This window comes from Acomys minous (genome assembly GCF_964271855.1).
Source record: "Acomys minous genome assembly, chromosome: 17".
NCBI classification, from domain to species: domain Eukaryota; kingdom Metazoa; phylum Chordata; class Mammalia; order Rodentia; family Muridae; genus Acomys; species Acomys minous.
Window position 1 is genome coordinate 60,034,152 of NC_140500.1, and position 27,852 is coordinate 60,062,003.

The following is a 27,852-nucleotide window of genomic DNA, read 5'->3' on the forward strand; positions in this document are numbered from 1 at the left end:
TTCCCTTCTTTATTTCAGTGAGACACACACACACACACACACACACACACACACACACACACACGTATATACACACTCACTCACATGACACTCACTCATCAGAGAGTATGTTGGGACCAAAGTCTTTTGGTTCAGTCTCTGAGCTGAGGGCAGGTGAAGAGGTGCATGCTGGGCCCACCTTTCCTCTTTCAGGCCTTCTCAGTATAGTCCACAGGGGGGCCAGGATGCTGGGGTAGTGCTGTGCTGGGGACTCAGTGTCACACGGGGATGGGGACTCTTAAATGTCAGCTTTCTTGTCACTTTGGCCAGGGCTGCCTATTTTCTGTTGTTCTAGCCTGCTGTAGGGCTCAAAAGCCGAGGACCCCAGTTTGTAGCTGGCAGGCAAGTCCAGGAGAGGAGCTGTGGAAAAGCAGATGGCTGGCAGAGGGGGTGGCAGAGAGGACGACGCTGAGGCTGAGGGCATTGGACTGAGGCGTGGGGAGGAGTTCCTGGGGTCACCCAAGGAGGTGCCCCTGTGGCTGGCGGGAAGGCCTGGAAGGCCAGGGGTCAGTGCCAGGAAGCCGGGAGCCCTGGGTACGGAGAGCAGCCGGCCCTGTTCCAGAAGCCGCAGAACGTTGGAGGTGGCAAAGGCTTCGGAGGCAGAGGAAGATGCTCGCTTCTCCAGGTCTCTGCTCTGGTCCTTCTTCTGCTTGGTGCGACGGTTCTGGAACCAGACCTTCACCTTGGGGCAGAGGGCACACACGCGGGGGTGGGGGTGGGGGCAGCGGGGGGCGGGGAAAGGGGTGCACACGGGGGCGGGGCGTGCCAGAAGGGGAAAGGGGAGGGGCAGGAGACAGAGCCAAGAGAAAAGGAGAGGAAGTTCAGAGGCGGGGTGCGGTAAAAAGGGTGAGGAGGACAGGGAAAGAAAGAACAGATTGTTAGAGTCATCTCACATCGCTTGTACTGAGGAGCTGACTGGAGACCTCATGTCTCAACGTATAGATACCCTTTCACTGCTGCGCCGCCTCTGGCCCGCCTACAGGAGCAGATTGGCAGACAGAAGCTGGGAGTTTGCTCTTAGTCAGGTGTCTGATTTTAGACATCACTTCTGTGTAGGTAATTCCCAACACTGCCTTAGGCCAAGACCTCAAAACTGAGATCCAAGCCCAGCAGCCAACTGCCACTTATAGCTCTATGTTTATTTAGACAGGTATCCCAGACTGGCCACGAACTTCTGAACTTCCTGCTGGGGTTCTAGTGCTGCCTCATAGGCCTATATCATCACATCTGGTCGTACAAGTTGCTAGGGAGCAATCCAGGGACGGACTTTCTTTCTTTCTTTCTTTCTTTCTTTCTTTTGTTTTTGTTCTGTTTGTTTTCGTTTTTTTCCGAGATAGGGTTTCTCTGTGTAACAGCTCTAGCTGTCCTGGAACTTTCTCTGTAGACCAGGCTGGCCTCAAACTCACAGAGATCCTCCTGCCTCTGCCTCCCGAGTGCTGGGATTAAAGGCGTGCACCACCACTGCCTGGCTAAGTGTCACATGTACTTTCACATATGAGCAGGGACAGCACAGTGACGGGGAAAGAGCAAGAAGGGAAGGGCTGGGGGACCTTTCTCATCGTCACCAGCTCTCATAGGACCTCAGAGGTCCATCTACTTGTGTGGCTCTGAGAGAGGGAAGTCATGACTCCTGTGTCCCAAAAGCTGAATGTCTCATAGGAAAAGGGACAAACCCACTCTGGCCAGTGACAATGACAAGGGATGTGGCCAGTGCAGAATGACATAACCTGGGACTGTGTAGCCCACTATACCCTTTCCTGGCAGAGTTCTATGTGCAGGCGGGGAAGGCAGGGCTTGTAGACTCCCAGAAGTGGAGAGAGAAGGCTAGGGTAGGTCGGGCTGGGACCTGGCGTCTCCTTTGTTGTCATGTGTTAAGCTTGGCTGCAAACAAACCTCCTGTGTGCATTGTAAATCCTAGTGCCCATGGCTCATTTAAAATTCTTTCTATCAGGGTCAGGATGGAGGCTTCAGGATTTCTAGAGAATTCCGACATGCTTCTGGGAGAGCACCCTCAGCACCTGTGCCTCTCTGTGTCCCATCAACCTCAGGGCTTCCTGAGGCAGCTTCCTGAGGCTGTGTGACACCGAGATGGGCTCAGGGTAGCCAGAACCATGGCTTCTCCTCCAAGAAGCCTGGGGTTCCTTCTGTCTCTCGAGCTGATTCTTTCTGGCTCTGCTCTGTCCCTCTTCCAGGAAGCCATCTCTGGCCGACTCCCGAAGGGCCAGGGCACCATCTGTGGTGTGTTTCCTAGGCATTACCTGCCCCGCCTCACTCCCGCTGGGCTCCTTAGTGCTTTGCAGAAGTTCTTTGCAGGCTGCCATCTTGGATCCCTGGATCTCAAGGAATGCTTGGTGGCTATGTGACCGGATGTTTTGCTGGGCTACAGAGGCCCACAGCAGAGGGGGAGCGTGGTTTCCAGAGCCGGGGAGATCTCCCCCCACCCCCAAGGGCATATCCCCTTGGGCCTGAGGTTAGTGCTCAATTCTAAGGCTTGTTCAAATAAAAAATAAAAAATGCCATTCATAATTTCGATATCAGACAAGGGCTCCCTATGAAGCCCAGGTTGATTTGGAACTCTGCATCCTTTTGCCTCAACTTCCTGAGTGCAGGGATGAGAAGCATGTACTAGGCATTCGTCTTTCATAGGCCACTTCCTGGGACCGTGGGCTCATCCAGTGTCTGGATGTCTGAGTGTGGAAGGTGCCTTTGGCTTTGTTCCTGTGCTGGGGTGGCCCCTCCCATCTGCTGTTCCGGGGCAACACACTGGTACTAAAGACAATTGCTGAAGGGCCAGAGTAGCATTTGTTTAAGCTAATGGGTGACTCTGTCCCCACTGGGGCTTGGCTTGTCCTTAGCCCATCTATTGGCCTGTTGAGGAAGAGGACAACTGAGGCGGCCTACAGTCTTTCCTTCACTTTAAACCTCATCTGTCCTCATTTCTTCTGCTAGGCATGTTTATTAATGTGTGAGACAGGGTCTTTTTTGTTTTTGTTTTTGTTCTTGTTCTTAGAGACAGGATTTTTTTCTGTATAGCCTTGGCTGTCCTGTGCTTTGTAGACCAGGCTGGCCTTGAACTCACAGAGCTCCGCCTGCCTCTGCCTCCCAAAGTGCTTGGATTACAGGTGTGTGCCACCTCCCACAGCACAGCCAGTAGAGGGTCTTATGGAGCTGAGACTCACCAAGGATGACCTTGAACTTCTGACCCTCCCGCCTCCACCTCAGGAGTGCTGGGATTACAGGTATATACCACCCACTCCCAGTGTAAGCAGTTCCTGTGGATCCAACCGGGAGCTTCATGCATGTTAGGCAAGCACTCTCCCAGCTGAGCCACATCCCTGGCCTGTTAAAATGCCAGCCCTTCTGAGGGTAGAGGGAGGGGCTGGCTCCTCCTTACACAGAGGCACTCAGTTATCTTGAGATGAAAGAAAAGGTGACAGAGAATGAGAAAGGACTGAGAGGGGGAGAGAGGTCCCCAGTCCAGTCTGTCATGGTTCATCTCTTCCCAGAATCCTTTGTTGTTTTTTTATCTGGGCTCACCCTGGGTTGCTTAGGCTTGTCCTAAACTCCTGAGTCATGACCATAGGACCTCAGCCTCCTAAGGACCTGGGACTGCAGGCTCCTGCCATTGTGCATGGTACTCCCTGGAATTTTTGCTCCCTAGAAGCTATGTGGTCACCATCCAGAGGCACCTCTTACCTGGCAGTATCCCTTGTGGTGGTTTGGATAAAAATGACCAGCCAGGTACAGTGGTGCACACCTGTAATCCCAGCACTCGGGAGGCCGAGGCAGGCAGAGCGCTGTGAGTTCGAGGCCAGCCTGGTCTACAAAGTGAGTCCAGGACAGCCAAGGCTACACAGAGAAACCCTGCCTCAAAAGTCTAAAAAGAGAAAAAAAAAAAAAAAGACCCTCTTAGGCTTATATATTTGAGTGCTTAGTCACCAGAAAGTGGCACTATCTGAAAGGATTAGGAGGATTAGGAGGTATGGGCCTTGTAGGAGTGAGCGTGTCTTTATGGGTGGGCTTTGAGGTTTTAAAAGCCCAAGCCAGGCCCAGTGTCTCTCTCTCTCTCTCTCTCTCTCAGCCTGCAGACTAAGATGTAGCTCTCAGATACAGCTCACATACAGATGTAGCTCTTCAGCATCGTGTGTGCTGCCACGCTCTCTGCCATGTTGTTAGTGGAATAAGCCTCTGAAACTGTAAGCCGGCCCCACCCTGCAACCCACTCCCTGCAACTTGAATGTGCCCCATTTCTAGGTCCTTTTCCATTTTCCTTACATATGAATGTATGCCTTCTATAGAAACTTGACTCTTTCCTCCCCTCTCTCCTTTCCTTCCCCTGTGTATATACGGGTTGTGGATATTCGTGTGTATGACTATGGCCTGCGTGTGGAGTCAGAGGACAGCCTCGGATACTCATCCTTGTCTTCCAGGGTCCCTTGCTCTTTCACTGTAGGGCAAACACCGGTGGCAAGGTGGGTGGGAGGAGTCTTACTCTGTGTCTCCCATTTCCACACAGGGCATTGGGATTATAGGTGCTCACGTCCAGCTTTTAATGTGTGTTCTGGGCATTTGAACTTAGATCTTTATGCTTGCTCAACAAGTGCTTTTACCCACAAGACTTTCTCCCATTTTTTTCCTCTTTGTTTGTTCTATCCTTCCTTCCATCTTTATCTTTTAAATTTTGTTTGCTTTGAGATAGGTTCTCACTTTGAGGTCCAGTCTGGCTTCCTACTCTTTATGCTGCCTCTACTCCTGAGTGCTAGGATTATAGGTGTGTGCCCACCACTCTCAGCCCAGCCCTCTTGTTGACCCTATTGTCTCTGTCCCCTCACGCGTGTGTGTGTGTTCCTCCCAAGTCACGCCCTTCTATGTCAGGCCTCATACCCCAAGAAGTTCCCCAGGACCAGATGGTGGAAACCTGGCCTGGCTCTCACCTGAGTCTCAGAGAGGTTCAGCTGGCGGGCCAGCTCCGTGCGCTCTCGGCCCACCACATACTGGCAGCGCTGGAACTCCATCTCCAGGCGGTACAGCTGCTCTGCTGTGAAGGAGGTACGGGTCCTCTTGGGTCGGTCAAGATCCAGGCCCTTGGGCAGGACAATCTCCCGAATGGTCCCCTTGGCATCTGCAAGCAAGGACCGTGAAGGGAGCCAGGTTAGCTCGCTAGCTGAGGTAGGTCATCTGGGAGGTTTACTTCCTCTTCTTCCTCCCTCTTCTTCACAAGGTTTCTCCATGTAGCCCAGGATAACCCTGAACTCAAGGCCTGATAGAATCCTATCAGGAATCCTCGGGGCCCTGCCTGACTACGTGATCTCAGAGAACTTGCTGCTCCTCTCTGAGCTGAGCTTCCGCAGCAACCCCATGCAGAGAGCTGTATGTAATGGGTATGGAGATAGAGATGGATGGATGGATGGACAGACAACAGACAGACAGACAGACAGATGCTAGATGGATGATTGATCGATAGACTGATGATAGATGGATGGATAGATAGATGATCAATAGGTGATAGATAAATGATAGATAGATAGATAAAGAAGGAATGACAGAGAAAGGGAGGGAGGGACAGAGGGAGGGAGAGAGAGGGAGGGAGAGAGAGGGAGGGAGAGAGAGGCGGGGGAGGTGGGGAGAAGGAGGGAAGAAGAAAGAGGGAAGAAGAGAAGGGGGTGAAGAGAGGGAGGGAGAGAGGAAGGGAGAGAGAGGCGTGAGTTTGCCTCAATAAAAATGTCAGGTCGGCCACCATGGCCTGGGCCGAGGGGACTCACTATGGCTCACCAGGATTCTGTTCTGTTGTAGAGTAAAGAATAACAGGACAAAGCAGAAACAAGCCCTCAAGTCCGGAGAAGATGGATTAGAGCTGAATGTGGTCAGTCATAGCGGGCTTCCCGGAGCCCTGCTTCCTCCTGGGGTCCATACAGAGGTTAGTGATGCCACACAGAAGGCAGAGCTGGAGCTGGAAACTCCAGGAGGAGCCCAAGGGCTGGTACCACCCTCCTAGGTGGCTGGGTCATCTTCCATGCAGGAAAGTACCCCATTCGTTGTGTCCCTGGACAGCTGAGCCACCTCTGGCTTCAGGACAATGTCTCCCACACAGCTTCTCTGCTGCTTTGGAGTCCATTTAAAAGGGGCCAAAGACCTGCGGCCCACAATTACCACAGAGCACCACGGAGCACCATAGCGAGGAAGCATGCTTTAGTCCAAGCTCCCTGGCTCTGATGTGAAATCTGTTAGCACAGGCGATAGCCAGACAGTGGAATCAGGCAGCACCGTACCCCGTGGGACCCATCAATCACACAAGAGGACTAGCTGCAGCCCACCCCCCTCTACCCCTACCCCCCCCCCCCCACGATGGAAGGAGCAGCAGCCTGGAAGGTTCACCACCACCTCAGGAGGACTCCGTGTTGTGCCTCTGCTATCCCAGCTCTTGGAGTGAAAGCAGGAGGATCAGGAGTTCAAAGCCAGCCTGGGATACAAGAGACCCAGTCTTAAAACAAAAACCACCGCTACCACCAGCACGACCGCCAACAAAACAGATTTAGCCACTAAGAAGCTCAGGAAGCCCCTGCAGCACGCCAGCCCCTGCAGCTGCAAGGACCTCCACTTCCACCAGGGGGCGCAGAGGTGGCTTTTGCTAATGTGCTGGGAAGCTACTCGCTTAACTGGCTTACATGTAAGTCCTAAGAAGGGTAAGATGGGGCTGTAGATACTGCTCAGCAGTAAAAAGCGATTATGCTTGCAAAGAACCCGTTCCCAGGCTCTCGACACCTATAACTCCAGCTTTGGGGGATCCTGTACTCTCTTTTGGCCTCATGGATACACATGTGCCTGGAGAAAGCCGTGGGGGCTCAGTGGTTAAGAACTCTGGCTGCTCTTCCAGAAGACCTGGGTTCGATTCTCAGCACATTCATATCGGATCACAATCATTTGTAACTCCAGTTCCAGGGGATCTGATGCCTTCTGCTGGACCTTCCTAGGCATACATGCATGCGGCGCACAGACATACCTGCAGGCAAAACGCCCATATGCATAAAAAAATAATACAAACAGAAGCCGGTCCCCAGATGCCATGTACACACGCTTCTGTTTATATAACATCAAAATGACAAAATTATGAAGGTGGAGGTGACTGCCAGGGACTGGGGAAGATGGAGGATTTGACCACACAAGGGGAACATTACAAAGCTGTTTGTAGGCTAGGTGTGATGGTGACTTTAATTCCAGCATTTGAAAGGCAGAAGCAGGTAGATCTCTGTGAGTTCAAGGACAGCCTGGATTACACGGTACAACTCCAGGGCATCCAGGACTATGTAGTGAGACTCTATCAAGCAAAACAAAACAGAAACAAACAAACAAACAAACAAACAAACAAACAAAACTGGCTAGATGATTCAGGAGTTAAGAACACTTGCTGCTTTTGCAGAGGACCTGAGTTTGGTTCCCAGCAGACAGGTCAGGGCTCACAACTGCCTGTAACGCCAGCTCCAAGGGATCTGCCTCTGGCTTCTGAGGGCTCCTATACTCCTGTGCCAACACCACACACAGACATACACAGAATTAAAAATAAAATAAATCCTTAAAATTTTTAAGAAAGAAAAGAAAAAAAAAGGACGCCCTTTGTGGTGAGACAACGGTTCTGTGTTTCAGTCATTTTATGAACCTAGCAATATGACGAGGCCATGTCACAGGACTGGCGAAGACAGAGATGAGGAACAGCACAAACCAATGGAGTTCAAGGACAGCCTATGGCTCAGCTTCTCAGAATGTCCTCATGACAATCTCCTATGTGATTTTCCTGTTTGCCTTTCATTTTGTTTTGTGTTTTTGAGACAGAAACTCCTGAGATTCAGGTTAGCCTGGATCTTTCCCTGTAGCCCGAGCTGGTCTTGAACTTTTGACTCTCCTTGCTTCTGCTTTCTGAGGGCCTTACATGTGCGCCACACCGGGCCTGACTCTGTCCTCTGGCTTTGATGATGTGCTGTGGGTACTCCTGACACCGGAAGCCAGGCTGGGTGGTGGACACTGAGACCCTTCTCTGCTGTTCTCACAAGTTCCTGTGGCACCACAAGGATTTCAAAATATGAAGTTAGCCACAACAAAAACAAACCACGAAGCCAGCGTGCTGTGTTGTCACCAAACACAGTCATCAGTGAAGAGAGAGCGCAGTAGTGGTCCCCTGTGTTTCTGTGTACCCTGTGGCTGTAAAATGATTTTAAAGCAGCACATGACAAAGCCTGCCATTTCAAAACTTATTTTAATGTTTACTAGAAAAAAAAAATTAACCCACGTGTAGGTTCAATTTCATTAGGAATGTCTTAAGTAAGTCTAGGAGGTGCGGCCTTGCTGGGGGACGGCTTTAAGGTGTCAAAAGCCACCGGGAATTCGCAGTTCACACTTTGCACCTGGTGCTTGCAGTTCACAATGTGCACTCTCACTCTGCTGGCCCTGCCGTCCAGCCTGCGTGTGGCTGGGCCTCCCTGCCAGGATGGTGACAATTGCTCATTCCTCTGGAACCATGAGTCCAAATAAACCCTTTCTTTCCTAAGTTGCCTCGGTCCTGGTGTTTTTGTCACGGCCCTAGGAAAGTAACTAACACACCATGATCTCACATGGCTCCGACGAGCCTTAGAGATGGCTCACTCAGCATGAAAGGTTGCCAAGCCTGATGGCCCGTGTTCAGTTCCTGGAACATACGCAGTGGAAGAGAACCAGCTCCCGAAATTTGTCCTCTGACCCTCACATACTCCTCCCCAAAAAGGTGCTCTATACTAAAACGCTAAGCAAATAAGTGGAGCATGACTAGGCCAGAAAAGGAATGATCTCAGGTGGCAGTTCCAGAAGGATGGAGGTCCCATCAAACATCTATGTGCAGGGATGGCGCTATGGCTAGGGACATTCTAAATCTATCCACCATCACCACCCTGCCCCCGTGTATGTGCGCAGTGCCCACCGAGGCCAGAAGAGGTTGTTGGACCCCGTGGAGCTGCAGTTAGAAGCAGTTGGTTGTTAGCCACCCAAAATGGGTGCTAGGGTTCATGTCTTCTATAAGAGTGGCAAGTCTTTCTTTCTTTCTTTCTTTCTTTTTTTTTCTTTTCGAGACAAGGTCTCTCTGTGTAGCCTTGGCTGTCCTGTCCTGGAGTCACTTTGTAGACCAGGCTGGCCTCGAACTCACAGCGATCTACCTGCCTCTGCCTCCCGAGTGCTGGGATTACAGGCGTGTGCCACCACGCCCGGCTCCTGTGGCAAGTGTTCCTAACTGCTGAGCCATTCCTCCAGCGCGTAGAGGACATTCCAAATGAGGACCACATGTGGTGATGAACAGGCTCAAATATACCAGTAACCACAAATAACTTATTTGGAATTAAGTGATCCCCCCCGCCGCACACCGTAAATATCAAGTTTCAAGTAAATTGGAGAGCAAATCATCAATTGTAAAATGGTGACTTAAAAACCATAAGAATTAAAATGGAAGCCAGGTGGTGGTGGCACCTGCCTTTAATTCCAGCACTTGGGAGGCAGCGGCGGGTAGATATTTGAGTTCGAGGCCACCCTCGGCTACAGAGTGAGTTCCAGAACAACCAAGGCTACACAAGAAACCCTGTCTCGAAAAACAAAGAATATTAAAATGGTAAGGACATTACAAAAAATAAGAGATGATGCTTTTTTTTTTCTTTCAGGATTATTTTATTTTATGTATATGAGTGTTTGGCTGCATGTGTGTCTGTGTACCATGTGTGGACCTGATGGCCGAGAAGGACAGAAGAGAGCATTAGAACTGAAATTACAGAATTGTGAGCAGGCATGCGGGTGCTGGGAACTGAACCCGGGTTTCTGTTCCTAACCCATGAGCCATCTCTCCAGCTCCAGGGTACTTTCTTATAACCTTATTTGTTATGAGCTTTTCTCTCTGCCCCCCCCCACCCCTGCTCCCTGCTCCCACTCCCCCCCCCCTCCACCCCCCGCCAGGACAGGGTTTCTCAATCCTGGATGATTTGGAACTCACTTTGTAGACCAGGATGGCCTTGAACTGACAGAAAGCCACCTGCCTCTGCTTCCTCCCCCCCCCCCCCCCAAGTAAAGGGATCAAATGCGTGCACCACCACACCTGGCTCTGTTCAGAGCTATCCACAGGAGATTGGAGGAAACACTGAAGATGCATCTTGCTTCATGAAAGTGGAAAGCTTATATGAGGAAAACACCAAGACTCAAACATACGATGAACAGTTGGATGAAAATACTGTTTTTGGAAAGAGCTCAGCAGCCAAGAGGTTTGCTTCAGAAGCAGGAAAAACTGAGCAGCACCTGGTAAAGTTGAGCAGGGGTGGATGTTTATAATCCCGGTTGCAGTGGGAGCAGAGACATAGATCCTGGAGCTCACTGGCCAGCCAGCTCCATGAAGTGAGGAGCTTAGTGAGAGACACTCAAAAAACAAGGTGGAGGGGCTGGAGAGACTGCTCAGCAACTAAGTGCTCTGCAGAGGACTCATGTTTCGTCCCAGCACCCACATGGTGGCTCACAACCATCAGCAACTTTAATTCTAAGGGATCCAAAGCCCTCTCTGGCCTCTTGGATTCTGTACCCATGCGGTGCATATATAGATATGCAGGTAAGACACGCAATTCAACATAGGAATCAATAACATATAGTAATCAATAACAACAACAACACTTGGAGGACAATTGTAGAAGCCACCTAATGTTGGTTTCTGGTCTCTACCTATGCACTTATGACACCCTCATAGCCACATATTAAAAACTCAAAACATAGGCTTGGCATGATGGCCTTTAATCCCAGCACTCAAAAGGCAAGCGGATCGCTGTGAGTTCCAGCCCAGCCTCTGCCTCCCAATGAGACCCAAAGCAACAATAACAATTACAATTTTCCCCAAGGCATCCTAAATGTTACCCACAGGGAAACGGCTCAATATACTGTGACCCATACTATAAATATCTAGTAGCAGTGAAAAAGAATGAGGTAATGATCGTGAACTGCCACTACGTGTAAGAAAGCAACTTATAAAATAACTCATTTAGGGGGCTGAAGAGATGGCTCAGAAGATAAGAGCACCTGTTACTCTTGCGGAGGACCTGGGTTCAGTTCCACATGGTGCCTCACAACTATCTGTAACCCCAGGTCCTGGGATCTGCCACCGTATTCTGACCTCCACAGGCACTGCATGCATGTGGCACACACGTACACACACACGTACACACACACACACTGTGCATATACATGCACACATGCAAAGTAATCATCATACATACAAAATAAAATATTATTGAAAAATACGTTAAAAATAAATAACCTGTACACTATGATTCCATTTATGTAATGAGAAAAATTACATGGATTCAAGTGTTTAATATGTATTTATTAATGTACCAAGCACTGTTCTAGCATCTGAGGATTTAGAGGCCAGCAAAATACACAAGGTTCTGTTTCCAGAGATCCTGTGTCAGGAAGGGGAAGACATAATACATTTAATTATTTTTAAATAAAAGCATTTGTTTTTAAATATAACTACTTTTTTCAATAAAAAAAATAAATTTTAAACTAGACAAGGTTGGGGCTGGAGAGATAGCTCAGAGGCTAAGAACACTGTCTACTCTTTCAGAGGTCCTGAGTTCAATTCCCAGCAACCACATGGTGGCTCATAACCATGACAAGATCTGGTGCCCTCTTCTGGTGGGCAGCTACACAGTGCAGGCAGAACATTGGCTACCTAATAAATAAATACATCTTTAAAAAACAAAAAGCTAGACAAGGTAAGGATGGGAGCAGAGAAGATAATTAAACAAACCAGGAAGCTACAAACCCAATCTCCTGGCCACACAGGTCCCCCTGGCCCCTCTCCCACGAGACCGCGAAGGTCCTCCCTGGCTCCACTTCCTACCCCGTTCCAGGAAGCCCCTTTCTGCATGAAGTTGTCTGTGAGTGACTTTATTGCTCATTTTCACTTTGTTATTATGAGACGAGATCATGCTATGTAGCCCAGGCTGGCCTTGAACTCAGCAATCTTCCTGTTTCGGCCTCTGGAATGCTGGGATTACAGGCATGTGCCACCAATCTTCGCTTTCATGTACTGACTCCTAATTGAGACAAGATCCTTTCTGCCTTGATACAGAAAAATTATGTTGCCATGTTAAAATTCCTTGTGAAAAATTCACTCTCAAGGACTGGGGAAAATTACATAGTTAAGAAGTCTTTCAAAAGGAAGAGGCAAATTTCAGCACGTTAGAGACACCTACCCACCCAGTTTTATTCCAACACTACTCAGCCTAGCTGTCCATCAACAGATGAGTGGACAGAAAACGTAGTAGTGCATAAACACAGTGGAGTATGTGCAGCCATAAGGATGAAATTTGCAAGAAAATGGATGTAAACAGAAATCATTGTAATAACTGAAATAAGCCAAATTCAGAATACAAATACTACATATTTCCCTCTCTCTGGATATACATTATACACACACACACACACACACACACACACACACACACACGCACACACACACACGCACACATGCACACAAGTAGAAGCAAGGTTGCGGGGACAATTGCGAATAATTAAAGGGGGAGAAATAGAAGGGAGGAATAAATTGGTCAAAGTACACCATCCATGTGTATGAAAATGTCTTTGCAGGGCTGGAGAGATGGCTCAGTGGTTAAGAGCACAGGCTGCTCTTCCAGAGGACCCGAGTTCAATTCCCAGCAACCACATGGCAGCTAACAACTGTCTGTAACTCCAGTTCCAGGGGATCTGACACCCTCATATAGAAAAAACATGCAGACAAAAACACTAATGTACATAAAAAATAAAAATAAATAAATTTTTAAAAAGAAAATGTCTTTGTGCGTGTGTGAATGTGTGAGCATTCAAGTGCGTGAAGGCCAGAGGTCAATGTCAGTTTCTTCCTTTATTGTTTTCTATCTTATTTTTCACATAGAATCTCACAGTGAACTTGGAGCACATGGATTGGTTAGACTGTTGGCCAGTAAACTCCAGGAATCCTCCTGTTTCTGCTTCCTAGCACAGGGATAACAGCCTCACGCCATGGGTGCTTCACTGAGCATCTTCTCCCCAGCCTCTGAATATACTGTGAACTCATCACCACCTGCACTAACTATATGACAATTAAAATCATTAAACCAGAGCTGAGGGTGGTGGCGCACTTTAGAGGCAGACTCAAAAAGATCTCTGTGAATTTGAAGCCAGCCTGGTCTACATAAGGAATTCCAGGACAACTCAGACTCTACATATAGAGAGAGAGCCCGTGTCAAACACACACACACACACACACACACACACACACACACACAGAGAGAGAGAGAGAGAGAGAGAGAGAGAGAGAGAGAGAGAGAGAGAGAGAGAGAGGAGACAATTTTTACATCGACACAGAGCAGAACCTATTATAAATTAAGAGTCATTAAACTGGTGAGACTGTGGGAGGAGAGCCTGGAGGCAGAGCCACACACCCTCAGGGATCGAGAATGTTCTGGAAAGATGGCATTTCACATTACTTGGAGGAAAGGCAGGCCTGTTATAGACATGGCCCTTGGACAGTTAGCTCATTGTTTGAGTTAGGCAATCCATCTGCCATTGCATGCAGTACCAAATTAACACTGAAATGTGAAAAAGAGAGCTTCAAAAAAAAAAAAAAATCAAAGGAAAACAATGACCAATTTGAGTACCTGTGAGCAAATGCTTCTGCAGGAAGTGAGAGAGTTAAACACAGACCCTGGTAAGAGGCTTGTCACGTGCAGAACAGTTGCATGGTCAGACATATCCAGCGGCTTAAGACCAGGGTCCAAGCTGGACTGAACACATTATCCAGAGAAGAAGAAACACAAATGGTTAATTAAAATGGAAAGTGTCGGATGAGAAGAAGGCTCAATGGTTCGGAGTGCTGGCTGCTCTTCCAGAGGACCTGAGTTTGATTCCTAGCACCCACGTGGCAGCTCACAATTGTTTGGAGGCCTAATTGCAGGTTATGTGATAACCCTCTCCTGATCTGTACACAGACATACATGCAGGAAAAACGCTGCTGCCCATAAAATAAGTAAATCTTTAAAAACAAAATAAAATGGCCAAATACTCAGGCTCACAGGGCACAGGGGATCAGAGAATGGACGGAGGGCAGCAAAGGGGCCCACAGATTTTTGAAACATTGTTATTTTATTTCTCAGACTAGGAAAATGCCGGCCAGAGTCAGGGCAATTACGTTCTCGGAAGCTGTTAATAGAAACACAAATGGATACAATATGGCAAATTCTGAGGGGGGGGGCGGGGCAACACAGCCCTATTCACAATAGCCAAGATGTGAGATCTGCCTAGGTGTCCATCACTAGATGAGCAGATAAATAGAATGCGGTAACACAATGGAGTTTTATTCAGCCATAAAGAAGAATTAAATGGGAGGCCAGTGAGAGCCCAGTGGGTTAAGGCATTTTGCCACCGAGTCTGGTGACCTGGTTTTCATCTCCCAGATCCACATGGTAGAAGAAGAAAGCAGATTCACAGGAAGTCGCCCTTTGGCTTCCATACAAGTGCTGGGACACGCTGGGCTTGTGGGTGTGTGCGTGTACACACACACACACACACACACACACACACACACACACACACACCCCAGATAAATAAATGGAAATTTTAATTAAAGACACATGCTTTAAATTAAAGAAGTCATTTGATGGAAAACAAATGCAACCGGAGGTTAGTGTATTAATTGAAGTTAAGCAAGATAAAACTGAGTCAGAAAGACAAAGAGCAATGTCTTCTCTTTCACCTTGGAGTCCTAGAATTGCTCATAGACACTGAAAACCATATATGTTTTCATATGTGTGTGTATACATACACACACATGTGACATAAGAGAAGACAAGAAATGAGGAAGGGGGAGGAGGAAAGGAATTGGGAACTAATGGGAGGGATTGGGGGTGCAGTGGGAGGGTGGTGTATTGGAGAGCCATTGTCTCTGTGAAAACTAGTAACACATAATATCAGTACAACCAATAAACAAGCAAGCAAACAACAATAAATAATGTGCAGGCCCTCCTAGAACCCTTGAAGATGTTTATGCTCTAAAGAAATACTGGAAATTTGATGAAGTCAAATCTATCATAATGTAGTTTCATTAAAACAAACAAACATGTCGAAAGCTTGGTAACAGGAGAATGGCTGTTGGAACCAGCGAACCTTTGGCTTCTCTGGAGCCATTGGTAAGACTGAGGAATGTCTTCATCTACTAGTCTGGATGGACTTTCCCAGACACTGGCAAGGGTGTGTGTGTGTGTGTGTGTGTGTGTGTGTGTGTGTGTGTGTGTATGCATTACTTGTAGAGTAGACGCCTGTGTCCTGTGTGTTCATGTATGCCCACACAGGTGCAAGTCTGGTAGGATGAACACCTCCCTTTCTGTTCCCTCTGGGGACTAGAAGTTGATCAGAAAAGGATGATCACCATCCTTTGTATAATTTAAGAAATTATATTTATTTAGTTTGCTTTGAAAACAAAAGAACTTTTCCCCAGTGCTGAGGAAGGACCCCGGCACCTTCAGCTCAAGTGTTTCCCCACTGTGTTTCCACACAAGGTGTATGCTTGTGTGCATATTCAAGGATTCAAGAAACGCAGATCAAAGTGCTTAGTTAAAAAGTTTCTAGACAATGCAGTTTGATGACTGTTAACATAGCATTTCATGGCACTGGTGTTACTGGTGAGGAAAATGCTAGGAGGGTGTGGGGAGGCAGTGAGTGTGTCCAGCATCCTTCTTCCTTCCTCCTCCTCCCTCCCTTCCTCCCCCTCCCTTACTTTCTTCTTCTCCTTCTTCTTCTTCTTCTTCTTCTTCTTCTTCTTCTTCTTCTTCTTCTTCTTCTTCAAATATGAAGTGCTTCACAGATTTGCATGTCATTCTTGCACAGGGGCCATGCTAATCCCTGTATCTTTCCAATTTTAGTATGTGTGCTGCTTTAGCGACCCCCAGCAGCATTTCCTATAAGTGACAAGTATCTGTATGAAGTTGTGTGGACTGGATTCGTCACTCCGCAAATTCCGCATTTCCACATCCCAGAGTCCCTTCCTCCCCCCGCCCCACTCCTCTCCGTTTCTAATGGGGACTAAAATCTAGCATCCCCAAAGGAGACAGTCATTAGATGTGATGACAGTTTCAATTTTGGTTCACACAGAAAATAAACCTCAGAAAGATTTTTTTTAAAAAGAAAAGGACCCGAGGGATGTCTGCAACACAAGCCACAGAAAGAGGGTTTGTTTCCTTAGTTTATAAATAGCCCTTTCAGGGATGGAGAGGCGGCGCGGCGGAGAGCACTTCTGTTCTAGCAAAGGCCCGAGGTTCCACCACCAGCATCCACACGGCACCTCAGAAGCATCCGTAGGCACACACCAGGCACACATACATACAGGCAGGCAAAACACTCATACGCTCAAAATAAGTAATCTTAAGTTTAAAAATAGCTCTTTCAAACTTGAAATAACAAAAGCCAATTCACATAAATGATTACATGCAAAGCACGGTGGAGAAAATTAAAATGCAGAATAGATATTAAGGCAGGTTTAACCTCACTAGCAGTTCAAAATTGAGAGGTTTTTGTTTATTTACTTGAAAAGATCTTACTCTAAAAGCTAAAGAATGACCTCAGATGGAAGGAAGCGGTGAGTGACGTATGTTTTCTTGCTCACTGGGCGCGTGAGCTAGCATGTTTTAGCATAAAATATATAAGTACCTATAATGACTTCGTTGTGCTTTCAATTTTTTGCTTCTGAGAATTTACCTTGTCATTGTAAGCATACCATGTATATGCGAAGTGATTTCAATTATTGTAGGTATTTTGTTATGATGAATTTCAAACAGATGCAAAAACAAGGAGAATAGTATAATAGATATTCACTGTCCCTTGTTCATTATCATCGTGTCAGAAGCAGCCTTATTTCTTTGTGTGGGCACACACACACACACACACACACACACACGCACACACACGCACACACATGCACACACACGCACGCACATGCACACACACATGCAAAACGTCCTGTCACTTTACTTACAAGAAGACTCCTCCAAGAAAGGTAACCAGAGAACTATTACTGCAACAAAAATTAACAAGCATTCCATGTTAGGTATGGTGGGGCCACTTGCAACTCCAGCACTCAGGAGGGAAGGCAGGAGAATTACTGTAAGTTCAGGGCCAGACACCATTTTAAAACAAAGCAAAACAAAACAAAATGATAACAAAACAACAATTCCTTAATATAAAGAAAGATTTCACCTGCTATTATATTTTCCATAAGTGAGATTAAAAAAAAACAACCTACTTGTTTAAATTAAGATCCAGCCTTGGGACTAGAGAGATGGCTTGCTGGGTAAGAGCTTGCCTTGCAAGCACAGGGACCTAAGTTTGAATCCCCAGCACTCACAAAGAAAGGGGGGGGGGGGGAATGTGCATGGAGCGTGTGCCTGAAACTCTAGCACTGGAGGGCAGAGACAGTGGATCTGAACTCATCAGCCAGCCAGCCTGGCAGCAATGACAAACTGCCAAGCTTCCAGTCCAGCGAGAGACCCTGTCTTAAGGCAACCAGACAGTAAGGGATAGAGAGCAAGATGCCTTGTCCTGCTCTGACCTCTGCATGCGCTTGCAGTAGGTGCTCAGGACGTGTGCAACCATATTTCCCATGCATCCTTTACAAACATTCATGTGTGTGCAGGCTCACAGACACACATGCACGTGCACACACACATACACACACATAAACACATACACACACATGCACACACACACACTCACACACGCACACACACATGCACAGAGTTTAGAATTGTGAAAAAATAAAAGAACCAACCTGAATATCTATCAGTAGGAAGTAAGTTAAACAAATAAAGTGTGAGATACACACAATGGCACAATGTATAGTTTATTTTAAGAATGAAGGAATTCTAGATATATTTCCATGCAACATTTGCTAATGAGAAAAGGTTGTGAAAATACCGCATGATTTTGCAACCCATCACTCAGATTCTTGTGCTTTTCAGTTACTAGGGACATCCTTGGAGCAAACATGGATCGTGCAGTGGGGAAAGGGAGCTTCTCTCCATATATGGCAAAGCGAACCAGTTTGGTGGACTTTATGACTAAAAAGACATCATGGTTCTCAAACAAAGGCTGTCATAAAATTGGAACGCAAGCTATAAACTAGAGCAATCACCATAATATTGAAGGCGGTGGGGGGTAGGGACTACAATATAGAATTGCCACGAACCAATAAGGAAAGGAGCGTTTGAAAATATGGTCAAAAGGAAAAGCCAGCGATTGGCAGCTGAGGAGATGCTGCTGGGCTCACAGGTGTGGGAAGATATTCAGCTTCATTAACAAAGAAGCGAAGTTAAAATGCCAGCTGCTCCAGTCACCTGACACTGACAAAATTTAGGGGTGGGCAAAGGTAGAAGTGTGAATTACTAGATTTTTTTTTTTTGCAGAATAACTTGGCAATATCTATCAATATATAAACAAGCAAGGTGGCTTGTCACACACGATGGGGAAGTGGAGACAGAGAATCCAGAGATCAAATCAACTTCAGCCACACAGTGAGTCCTAGGCTAGCCTGGGCTACATGCAGATAACTGTCTCGAAATACCAAAACCAGAGGCCAGCCAGATGGCTTAGCTTGTCAAAGTGCTATGCCGCCAAGCCTGAGGACGTAAGTTCCATCCGCTGTTCCATACACTGAAAAGAGTTGCCTCCAGTAAGTGAACATCTGACCCCCAAACACTTTACTCACACATACGATGAATAAATTAAAATGTAAAAACTGAACCAGAGGCTGGAGAGATGGCTTAACAGTTAACAGTGCATATTACTTTCTTGTTGAAAGAGCATACGGCTTTTGCAAAAGACCAGAGCATGCCTGTAGCTCCAGCTCTGGGGGATTCAGTGACCTCTTCTGGCCTCATGTACACACACACACACACACACACACACACACACACACACACTACACACACACACCACACACACACACCCCACACACACCACACACACACACACACACACACACACACACACACACACGGACAAAGTCATAAAACATTTAGCAACAACAAACAGTCCTAAATCAACCAACTAAACAAAATAAAATAAGTCTAGAGAGGCACCAGGGAACCCGCTTAAAGCTAGAGGGCTTGCTCAGAACCTGGGGTGCAGAGAGGGCGTGGCAAACGTAACGGTCTGGCATTCTTGGTAGGGATGTTAGTTTCCAGCAATAAGGGCAATTTGGCATTATCTTTCAAATTATAAACGTAGACACCCGTTGACCCAGTAACCCACTTTGAGGAACTCCCTCAAAGATAGACCCATCGAGTGGAAAAAGCAAAGCAAAGCAAAACAAACAAACAAACAGAAAGCATCCAAGTTTATTAACTGCAGCTTGTGTGCAGCAGCAACAGAAAACAGCCCAGTGTCCATCACTAATGTGCCAACTGTGAGACAGAGCTCCCTGCAAAGAAACGCCATATATCTGTTAAACGCAGGGAGGATTCTTTATGTCTAAAATGCAGCAGGAGGAAAATGAACACATAGCTGTACAGATGTGCAAAACCATGCAAATGCCCTAAGGCAGTAGATTACAAGGCAATAAAAATGGCTGCTTTCCAGCCATTGGGTTTCACAGTAGACTTTAAAAGGGGGCTCAGAAGGTTCTAGGCAGGAATCTGGGGTGAGACAACCTGAGTTCCCTCCCCAGGACCCAGAGGGCAAGACCCAACTCTTAAAACTTGTCCTCTGAGCTGAGCCTGTAATCACAGTGCTTAGGGAGGCAGAGGCAGGTGGATTTCTGTGAATTCAAGGTCAGCCTGGTCTACAAAGTGAGTCCAGGACACCCAAGAATACAGAATACCCTGCCTTGAAAAACAAAACAAAACAAAACAAAACAAAACAAAAAACAAAACAAAAAACAAAACAAAAGAAGATTGTCCTACATGAGTGTACACGCACTAAAATAATAAATAAATGAATAAATAAATACATAAATGGGGTTATGGATGATGTTTTAATGAACTCCCCACTTGACAATTAAGTGAGATATCATTAAAATCCTGTAAGCTTTCAAATCAGCACTTTTCCTGCTAGGAGTTTATTTCAGCGAAACATTTTTAAAAAATCTGCACAAAGCCAGGGGCTTTGGGAGTTCATGTCCCTGTGTTTATACTAAACTAGACCAAGGGCAGGTCCTCCCTGAGCCTCACAATCAATGAAAGCAGGGCTCGAGGAACTACAAATGCCTCCTGCAGTTTGAGATTAAAAAAAGAAAAAAAAAGAAAAAAAAAAGACAATTTCAAAATAGCATGGGGAAAGTGCCTGGAAAGAAACAGCAGTAGGGAAGAAGTGTCTGACAGCCTTTGCTGCCTCTGGTTCTTTTTTTTTTTTTTTTCTGGGATGTGTGTGTTCTGGTGTCTGTAGGTCAAATGAAGTTGTGTGTGGCCTGCCTAACCTGTGTGTTGGGGGTGTGGGATCCTCCTTGCAAATCCACAGTCTGTGAGATCAAGCTTGGGGGGCGGGTTGGGGATGGGGGGGGGGAGAGCAAGTCCATTTTTCTAAGCCACTGCAGTCTCATGGGTTGGCATGGGGCAGATTTATCTAGTGGTTCTAGCTAGTTAGTTGTTAGATTTTTCGTTGTTGTCTTGAATTGTTTTCACATTCCTGTTGTTTTCATTTTTTGATAGACTCCAAGGCTAGTCTTGAACCTGAGTCAACCTTCCTGTCTCTGCCTCGTAGAGTGTGCTGGCATTACCAACTCTGCCACCACTCTGGTCAATCAATTTTGGCTAATTTTGCTGGTAGAACCTCACCTCATCTCACGGAAGCATCCACCACAGCTGCAGCCATGCACTTCCTACGACCTTTTTAGAGCCCCGCTGCCTTGCCATCCCTGTGATCAGAAAACACACACACACACACACACACACACACACACACACACACACACACTTAAGGTTGTTCAGTCTTAGTTTTTTTTTTTTTTAGCAATTCCCAAAGTTGGGAAATTTAAAAATAAGACGTTAACGACCTCATACTTTCACAGTTAACGTTGTGTGATCCTCCTGTCCACACAAATGTGTAACGCCAAAATAAAAAGGGATTTCATGTCATTCTTTGGGGGAGTGGTCACTAACGGCCTCATTCCTAGGAAATAGGTAATAGTAACAAATGATCTTTCATTTATTTGACAAATATTTGAGTGGCTATTGTGTGCTGAGAATGGGGAAAAATGGTGTGGGCTTGGCAGACATGGTGTCCACTTCCTTCTTGGTTTCCAGGGGCGCACAGGGAATGGGGCAATCCGCCCCCTCCTCTCTCTCCGGGCAAGGTTAATCCCCCCAACCCCGATCTAGGAGCCCAGTGTGCCCGGACAGTTTAGCAGTTGGGAGTCTTCAAAGACAGCAAACCTCCAGGCTAAGATGCAACGCTGCGGCCCTCAATTATTCAGGTGGGGGGGGGGGAGACAGGGGGTGCACAATGGTGTCTGCGGACTGATTGAAGAAGAGGAAGAAGACGTACAGCTCTGAGCACAAAGGGTTAGAGAGGGCCCCACCTCTTCAGGCTGGCACCCCACTACACCTCACAGCCACGAAGCCTGGACTTGATCGAGCCCACCCTTGGCCTTCCAGGCCAGATTCCTGACAGTCGCTGCCCCAGCGCTGCAGTGTCCAGACCGCTGGAAACCCCAGGCGTCTGCAGGAGGTGGGAGACCCCCTAACCGCCCGCCCTTCGGGATTCAAGGCAAGACTAGGCTACCCTGGGTCTCCGGGGGAGGGCTTGCTGGCCTCATCGCCGGTCCTCGAACAACTAGGCCCATTTCTCTCGTTTTAAACAAACAGGAAAGAGAAGGAAAAAAAACCCTCATAGGCTCCCCCTGTCGCCCCCGATTAAAATGAAACAGAAGAAATTGTGTCCAACCAGGAGAGAAACGGGAGGCGGAGGAAACAGCAATGGCGTCTAGGCGTAAGTGCTCTTTTTCATGGATAGTGCCTCAATTATGAAGAAGAATCTGTAGGCAAGCCCGACCACATCAAAATAACCAGCAGCCCCAGAGATCCACACTCCCAGCTGCAGCTTTCCAAGGCTTCGTCCTCAGCGCCCTCTCGTTGGGTCCTGTGGCTATGGGGACCCGCCGCGTTCGTACAGGGGAAGAAAGCTCCAGAGAACGGAGCCACGTAACTCCGGTCCCCAATCGGTCTCTGAAAATGAGGCTTGGGCGGAAGAGCCTAAACAACGCAGCTTCTGCCACCTGCTTCGGTTTTTTTGTTTGTTTGTTTGTTTGTTTTGTTTTTGTTTTTGTGGGGTGGGAGGGTGGTTAAAACATAAGATGAAAATACAGACCCGAATCATGGGCGGCACAGACCAGCGACGAGAATGCGAGGGTCTTCTGCCAAACGAAGCAATGGGGAAAATATAAAACGAAGCAATCATAAAAAAAATATTAAAGTACTCTCCGCAAACGCTAAAAATTAAAAAAAAGATGTATAAAGTTCAAAAGCTCCAACAATGCGGCTTTTTGAACGAGTCTTCTAAAATCTCCAACATCTGCTTCAGGCGTGTGTGCAGGCCAGGTTTCCAAATGTATCCACAGACTGAGATACCGAGACCCACTCTGAGGCCCAGGATTGGGGCCTTGCCCTGATCTCTGCAGTCCAACGCGGCCTTGGCTTTGCTGCACAGCGCCTGCTCAAGCAAGGCCAGGCCTGCAGCCTGGAGGTCTCCCAGGCTCAGGGGCCGATGGAAACTCAAGTGTACCAGGCAGGCCAGCCCCAAACAACCATTGTGCGTGGTGCTCCGTCATGGCTGGCTACAGGTTTTGAAGGGTCAGTTGGTGCTCTGATCAGGGTTCAAGCTATTTCAAGCCAAAGGCTCAGTCTTCTCAGGACCCCTCGGACTCCCATGTATGGGGCACCTGTGTCTAGTTTTCTCTCCAGGGCGGTTTAGCTGTGTAGAGACAGCGGAATGGATGACCGGTGCCCCTACGGAGGATCTGCTGTGATGGGAGTTCGCGCTTGCAAAAGCTACAGAAGAGCTGCGGAAAGTGCGCCTAGCCTAGTGTTTGGATACTTGCAGAGGAGGCAGCAGGTCCAAGAGGTACCTCTGACAGAGCAGATTATTGGTGCCTCCTGGCATTGACCATAAAACCCTGGAGCATTCACAGATTTATCAAGATCAGTTGAATTCTCTTCCTGCTTGATATGGGAAGTTACCACGGGAGCCAAAGGCGGCGGCAGGCTTGGATTACCAATTGCAGGGATCTGTGAGTTACACTTGCCCCTAGTCCTCTGCCTGTCCCAACCCTAAAAGAGTCATGCAGGGTTGGCCAACTGCAGGGTGACACTGGAGCTTGGAGGCCCCATTCCTTCCGGCCCTTTCCAGGATAAAACAAAAGGTCCCTTCCACACTACCCCTCCTTGGCCAAGGATCAGGCAGGCGGCTGGAGAGAATGTCTCCATTCTGAAATCAAGGAGAGCAGAAAGAGAGTGCCTCCTGGGCTCCCAGCTTTGCATTCTCAGAGGAAATCTGAGACATTGACCAAGCAAGGTTACCCAGGGGACTGAGAAGGGCCTCACTGCCTTTTGGCAAGATGGTCTGATTTTTCCTTTATCAGCTGCTTCTTTACCTCTGTAAATGGCTGGCTTTCCACAGCAGTACAGTCCCTGGGGCCGTGGTGTGTGGGTGTGGGTGTGGGGGGGCGGTAAAGAGGGGCTTCTGATTGCCAGATAACACCAGCCCATCCATTAGAAAGGTCACCCCCAGGGCCACCCACTCCTTCCTTCAACAAATATTTATGGGGAGCCTGCGGAGTGTTTTCCAGTGTTCCTGATGGCACCTTGGATCCTTAGCAAGCTTCGGAAGGAGGGTGGCAAAGCCAGAGGCGGAGACACCAATTCTGCTCGCCTCCGCCTCAGGGCTAAAGGCCTCTCTGAACTAACCCCACACCCAGAGGAAGGAAGGAGGGGTGAAAAGAAGTGGAGAGAGTGGGATCATTTCTTAGGAGAGCCTTCCGCCCACAGCTTCCACAGCAGATAATCCTCTCTCCCTTGCACCTTCTAATGGCTTCCTCAGAAGACATGAGGGAGATATATCTTCTGAGGACCTGGGGGCAAGGGCAAAATGTGCAAAGAGCTTATGGGAGGGGCGGGCTGTTCATATTGGGTGATGAAGGCCTCTCTTCCCTTCCCCAATGTTGGCTTCACTTATGGAAGTCTCCACCCTTAGCTGTGGTGGGGCTTCTAGTAATTGAGCAGTGACTGACACAGGGTGACCCTGCCTAGGAGGGATTAGCAGTAAATGACGTCCTGGGCATTTCAGGCCTGTAATAACAGCCTCCTCATTCAATGGGGGAGGGGCAGAGGGATTTGCGAGTTCTGTATTTGCTTTTGATTTCAGTCCAGTGGATAACTGTACTTCATAGTTAATGTTTTCATTATATTTTTACAAATGTAAGAGAATCACCTTGTGTGGGTACACTATATAAGTACACTCCCTCCTGAAGACAGACCTGGGCAAGCCTACACATATATGTCTCTCTCCACTTAAGTGGTTCTACTGTAGAGAGGAAGGGTCACTTTTTACTCCCACCTCTAAGAGTTCGCACCAGAGACAATTCCACTGATGCCCATAAACAAGATTTATTTGTTCTACATAAAGGTGTTTGGGCTCGGAACTCAGCCATCCCGACAAGAGGAAATGCCTCTTCTTAGGTGGGTGTGATGCACAGCTCTGGCAAGGACCTGGCTCTAAAAGCTGTGTCTCTGGAACCTTTGCAGATTTCCTCAATGAAACTCAACTGGTGGTTCACGCCTTGCCCACAGAACCCCTCAGATGACAGAATGGAATTGTAATTTAACCAACAAGTCTTCACATCCTGGTGGTGTGACCAGGGCCCTAGAGTGGCAATGGCCACCCAATCTTCTAGTAACCACACCTACTCCCAGGGGTGTTTCTTTATGCTGGGCCTCTGCCTGCATCTGGACTCAAGAGCGCTCCCCGCTCCCCGCTCCCTGTGCCTTCGGGCATGCTGCCCCCATGCCCTGCCCTAGCTGCGTCTCAGATCCCCAGGGCCATTCACATGGAGGCGGGCAGGGAAGTTGCACTCCACCAGCTCCAAGGTATTAGAGACTCAGGTGAGAGAAATCTAGGTTCTCCTAGGCAGAAGAGAGGAAATTGGCTACGGCCAGCAGCCTCCTGAGGCCTACGGGTTATAGCACGGGAATCTGCTATAGCGTGGGATAAAGAGGCTTGAAGAAGAAGAAGAAGAAGAAGAAGAAGAAGAAGAAGAAGAAGAAGAAGAAGAAGAAGAAGCAGAAGAAGCAGAAGCAGCTGCTAGGTGAAGCCAAATGAGCCAGTCGGAAACCCCAGGATGCCAGGATGGGAGGAGAACAGGCCCCAGGAGACCAGAGATCCAGTTGAGGGCTGAACCGGAGACGTCTTTCTCCAAGTATATACCCAAAAGATGCCCAGACCCAGGATCCTGGCTTTGAGGACCTGGATCTGGATGGGCGATCGCAGGAGAGTGCCTAGGAAAGGCTCGCACACCGGGTGAGGGCGGTTGGAGCAAAGGAAGAAAGCATCTGTTAGGCTAGGCGGAGGGGCACCCGGAGTTGGCGTCCAAGCCACTGAGAACTGGAGCAGCGCGGAGCAGCGGCGGAGCAGGCTACCCTCCGCCCGCCCACCCAGCCATCTCTGGACATCAACCCACTGCAAGGCCCGATGCTGAGAAACAAGGCTAGGCTGAGTTGGGGAAGCACTGGGTCCGCGAGCGCCAGCTGGGCCCCGGCCTTCTTCAGCAGCTGTCCACTCGGGTCCCTCCCAATCCTGTCCCTACAGAGCGCGCGTGACACTTTCTCCGCCCTCGCTCTGAGAACCCCCACGCAAGCAAGGGCCCTGGCTCTCGGTGTCCTGCTTCCTCAACTGATTCGCGTCCTTACTACTTCAACTAGCCGGGATGGGCCTAGAGAGAGCGGACCGGTCCAGCAGGAGGAACTGCAGGGCAGAGAAAAAAGGACTCCTTCCAGCCCCTGCTTTGTCCCCTGCGTTCAGCTCAGTGTCCCGCACACAATAGCCACTCGGAATATTTGCAGGATGTACTGCCGAATGAATGAACCAGTATATGAACTGAGATATGGACGCTGTAGGGAGGTCGGAGGCCCCAGGAGAGGCTGCGTGGTGGCCCAGGACTCAAAGCTGTGGCTGTCCCCTTACCTCGTACCAGGATGCGGCGGCAGTGGTCCGTCTCACCAAGAGCTTGCTGTCCGTCGCTGTCCCCACCGCTCTCCCTGGAGCCTGCAGGGCTGGAGGCGGAGGTCCCAGCAATCTCCCTCGGACTCGCGCTACCCGTGTCAGCACGCAAATCGTCCGTTCCGCCGTGATCTCCGTGACGCCCGCTGCGGCCACCAGGCTCCTCCTGGCGCTTGGGGCCGCGGTCCCGCTCCGCGCCCCCATCGCCCATGCCCGCCGCCACTGCTGCCTGGGCCACGGCAGCTGTTAGTCCACGCCAGAGATAGCTAGTCCTTCCCCGCCCCGCCCCGTCCCACCCCTTCCTCCATCTGCCCCGCCCCTTCTACAGGCCCCGCCCCCAACTGCGATTGGTTGAGAGCTAGTCTAAGACTCTGGGTGGATCCCGTAGGCGCAGCGCAGCGGGTGATGGATGGGGGTGGGGGTGCGGGGGAGAAAAAGGAGGGGGTGAGGGGAAGAGGGATGGGGAGAGAGAAAGAGGAGAAGGAGGAGGGTTAGGGACAAGAGAGAAATGAGAAAGGGAGAGGGAGGGAGCGATGTCCTCGCGCCTCCTCGCGTGGGGCGGTGTTTAGAGCCCGGCGGTAGGAGACTGTACCGCTGCCGTCACACAGAAGACCTCCCCATACCCTCTCAAAACTTTACTACTCTCCATCTGTCCCTCTTGCTCCTCTCCTCTCTGTTCCCTGTATCCTCAGGGAAACGCACCTGGCTCTCAGGCTAGCTCTACTCGACGGAAAACCCAAGGCTCGAGGAAGGCGAACCCCCGCTCGATCCCGGAAAACAAGAGGTTTGCTGGGCTCCAGCGCTTGGTGCTGTGGGAGCGGGGGTTGGGGATAGAGACCGGGGTAGGAGGCCTGGGGTTTAGAGGCAGTCCTCCAGCCAAACCCACATTGACACTCGGCCACACACAGAACAGCTACCTCTTGAGAGCTCCCACAAGTTTGGACAGACAAGCTCAGGAGGCCAGGACGACGCGCTCTCCCTGGCCGTGGTGAGGTGCCAAGCTGGACAGGCAGCTAGCCAGGTGGTAACGCCAGGAGCGAACGTCCGGGCTCTGGTAGCTTTTAGGCTGTTGACTCTCAGGACTGACACTTAAGAGAATGAGAGGGAGCTTCGGCTTTTTCCTCACGCTTTCTGCCTTGGAGCAGTCCCTTCAGCAGTGCCTACCTCCCACTACCAGAAGGAGACTGTGAGCAAGGGGTGGGTGGGTGGGGGGCTAGGTGCAAGCCTGGAGCTTTCAGGCGTCCTCTTAGCTACAGTTTCTGCAGAATCCAGCTTCCGCATAGACAGCGTCAGGAGGTGTGGAGACCGATCTCACTTTAATTGGCTCGGCCTTAAAGAGGCTTGCTGGAAAGGTTAAGAGGGAAGGTGTCCGTGGTGCCTTCTCCAAAGGCCAGGGATCTCGTCCCCTCAAACTTTTCCCTTCTTCCAGCTGCAGATCTGGGATAAGGCAAGTACTGGAAGTTACCAAAATGCTTGGTGTGAGTCTAAGCCAAGGTACTTCAGGAGGCCCCAAGATCTGGTTGAGGGTGTCTG

At 48.9% G+C, this 27,852-nt stretch overlaps 1 protein-coding gene across 1 annotated transcript; it reads right to left on the minus strand.

Annotated features, from left to right (window-relative positions):
* VAX2 (ventral anterior homeobox 2) lies at positions 1–26,589 on the minus strand. The gene is made up of 3 exons (XM_084765561.1): positions 26,284–26,589; positions 4,974–5,161; positions 1–721 (listed from the first exon to the last, which is right to left on the minus strand). The coding sequence occupies exons 1-3, from the start codon at positions 26,528–26,530 to the stop codon at positions 278–280; spliced, it is 879 nt and encodes a 292-aa protein (XP_084621687.1). The 5' UTR covers positions 26,531–26,589; the 3' UTR covers positions 1–277.
* Between the last annotated feature and the right edge of the window lie 1,263 nt (positions 26,590–27,852).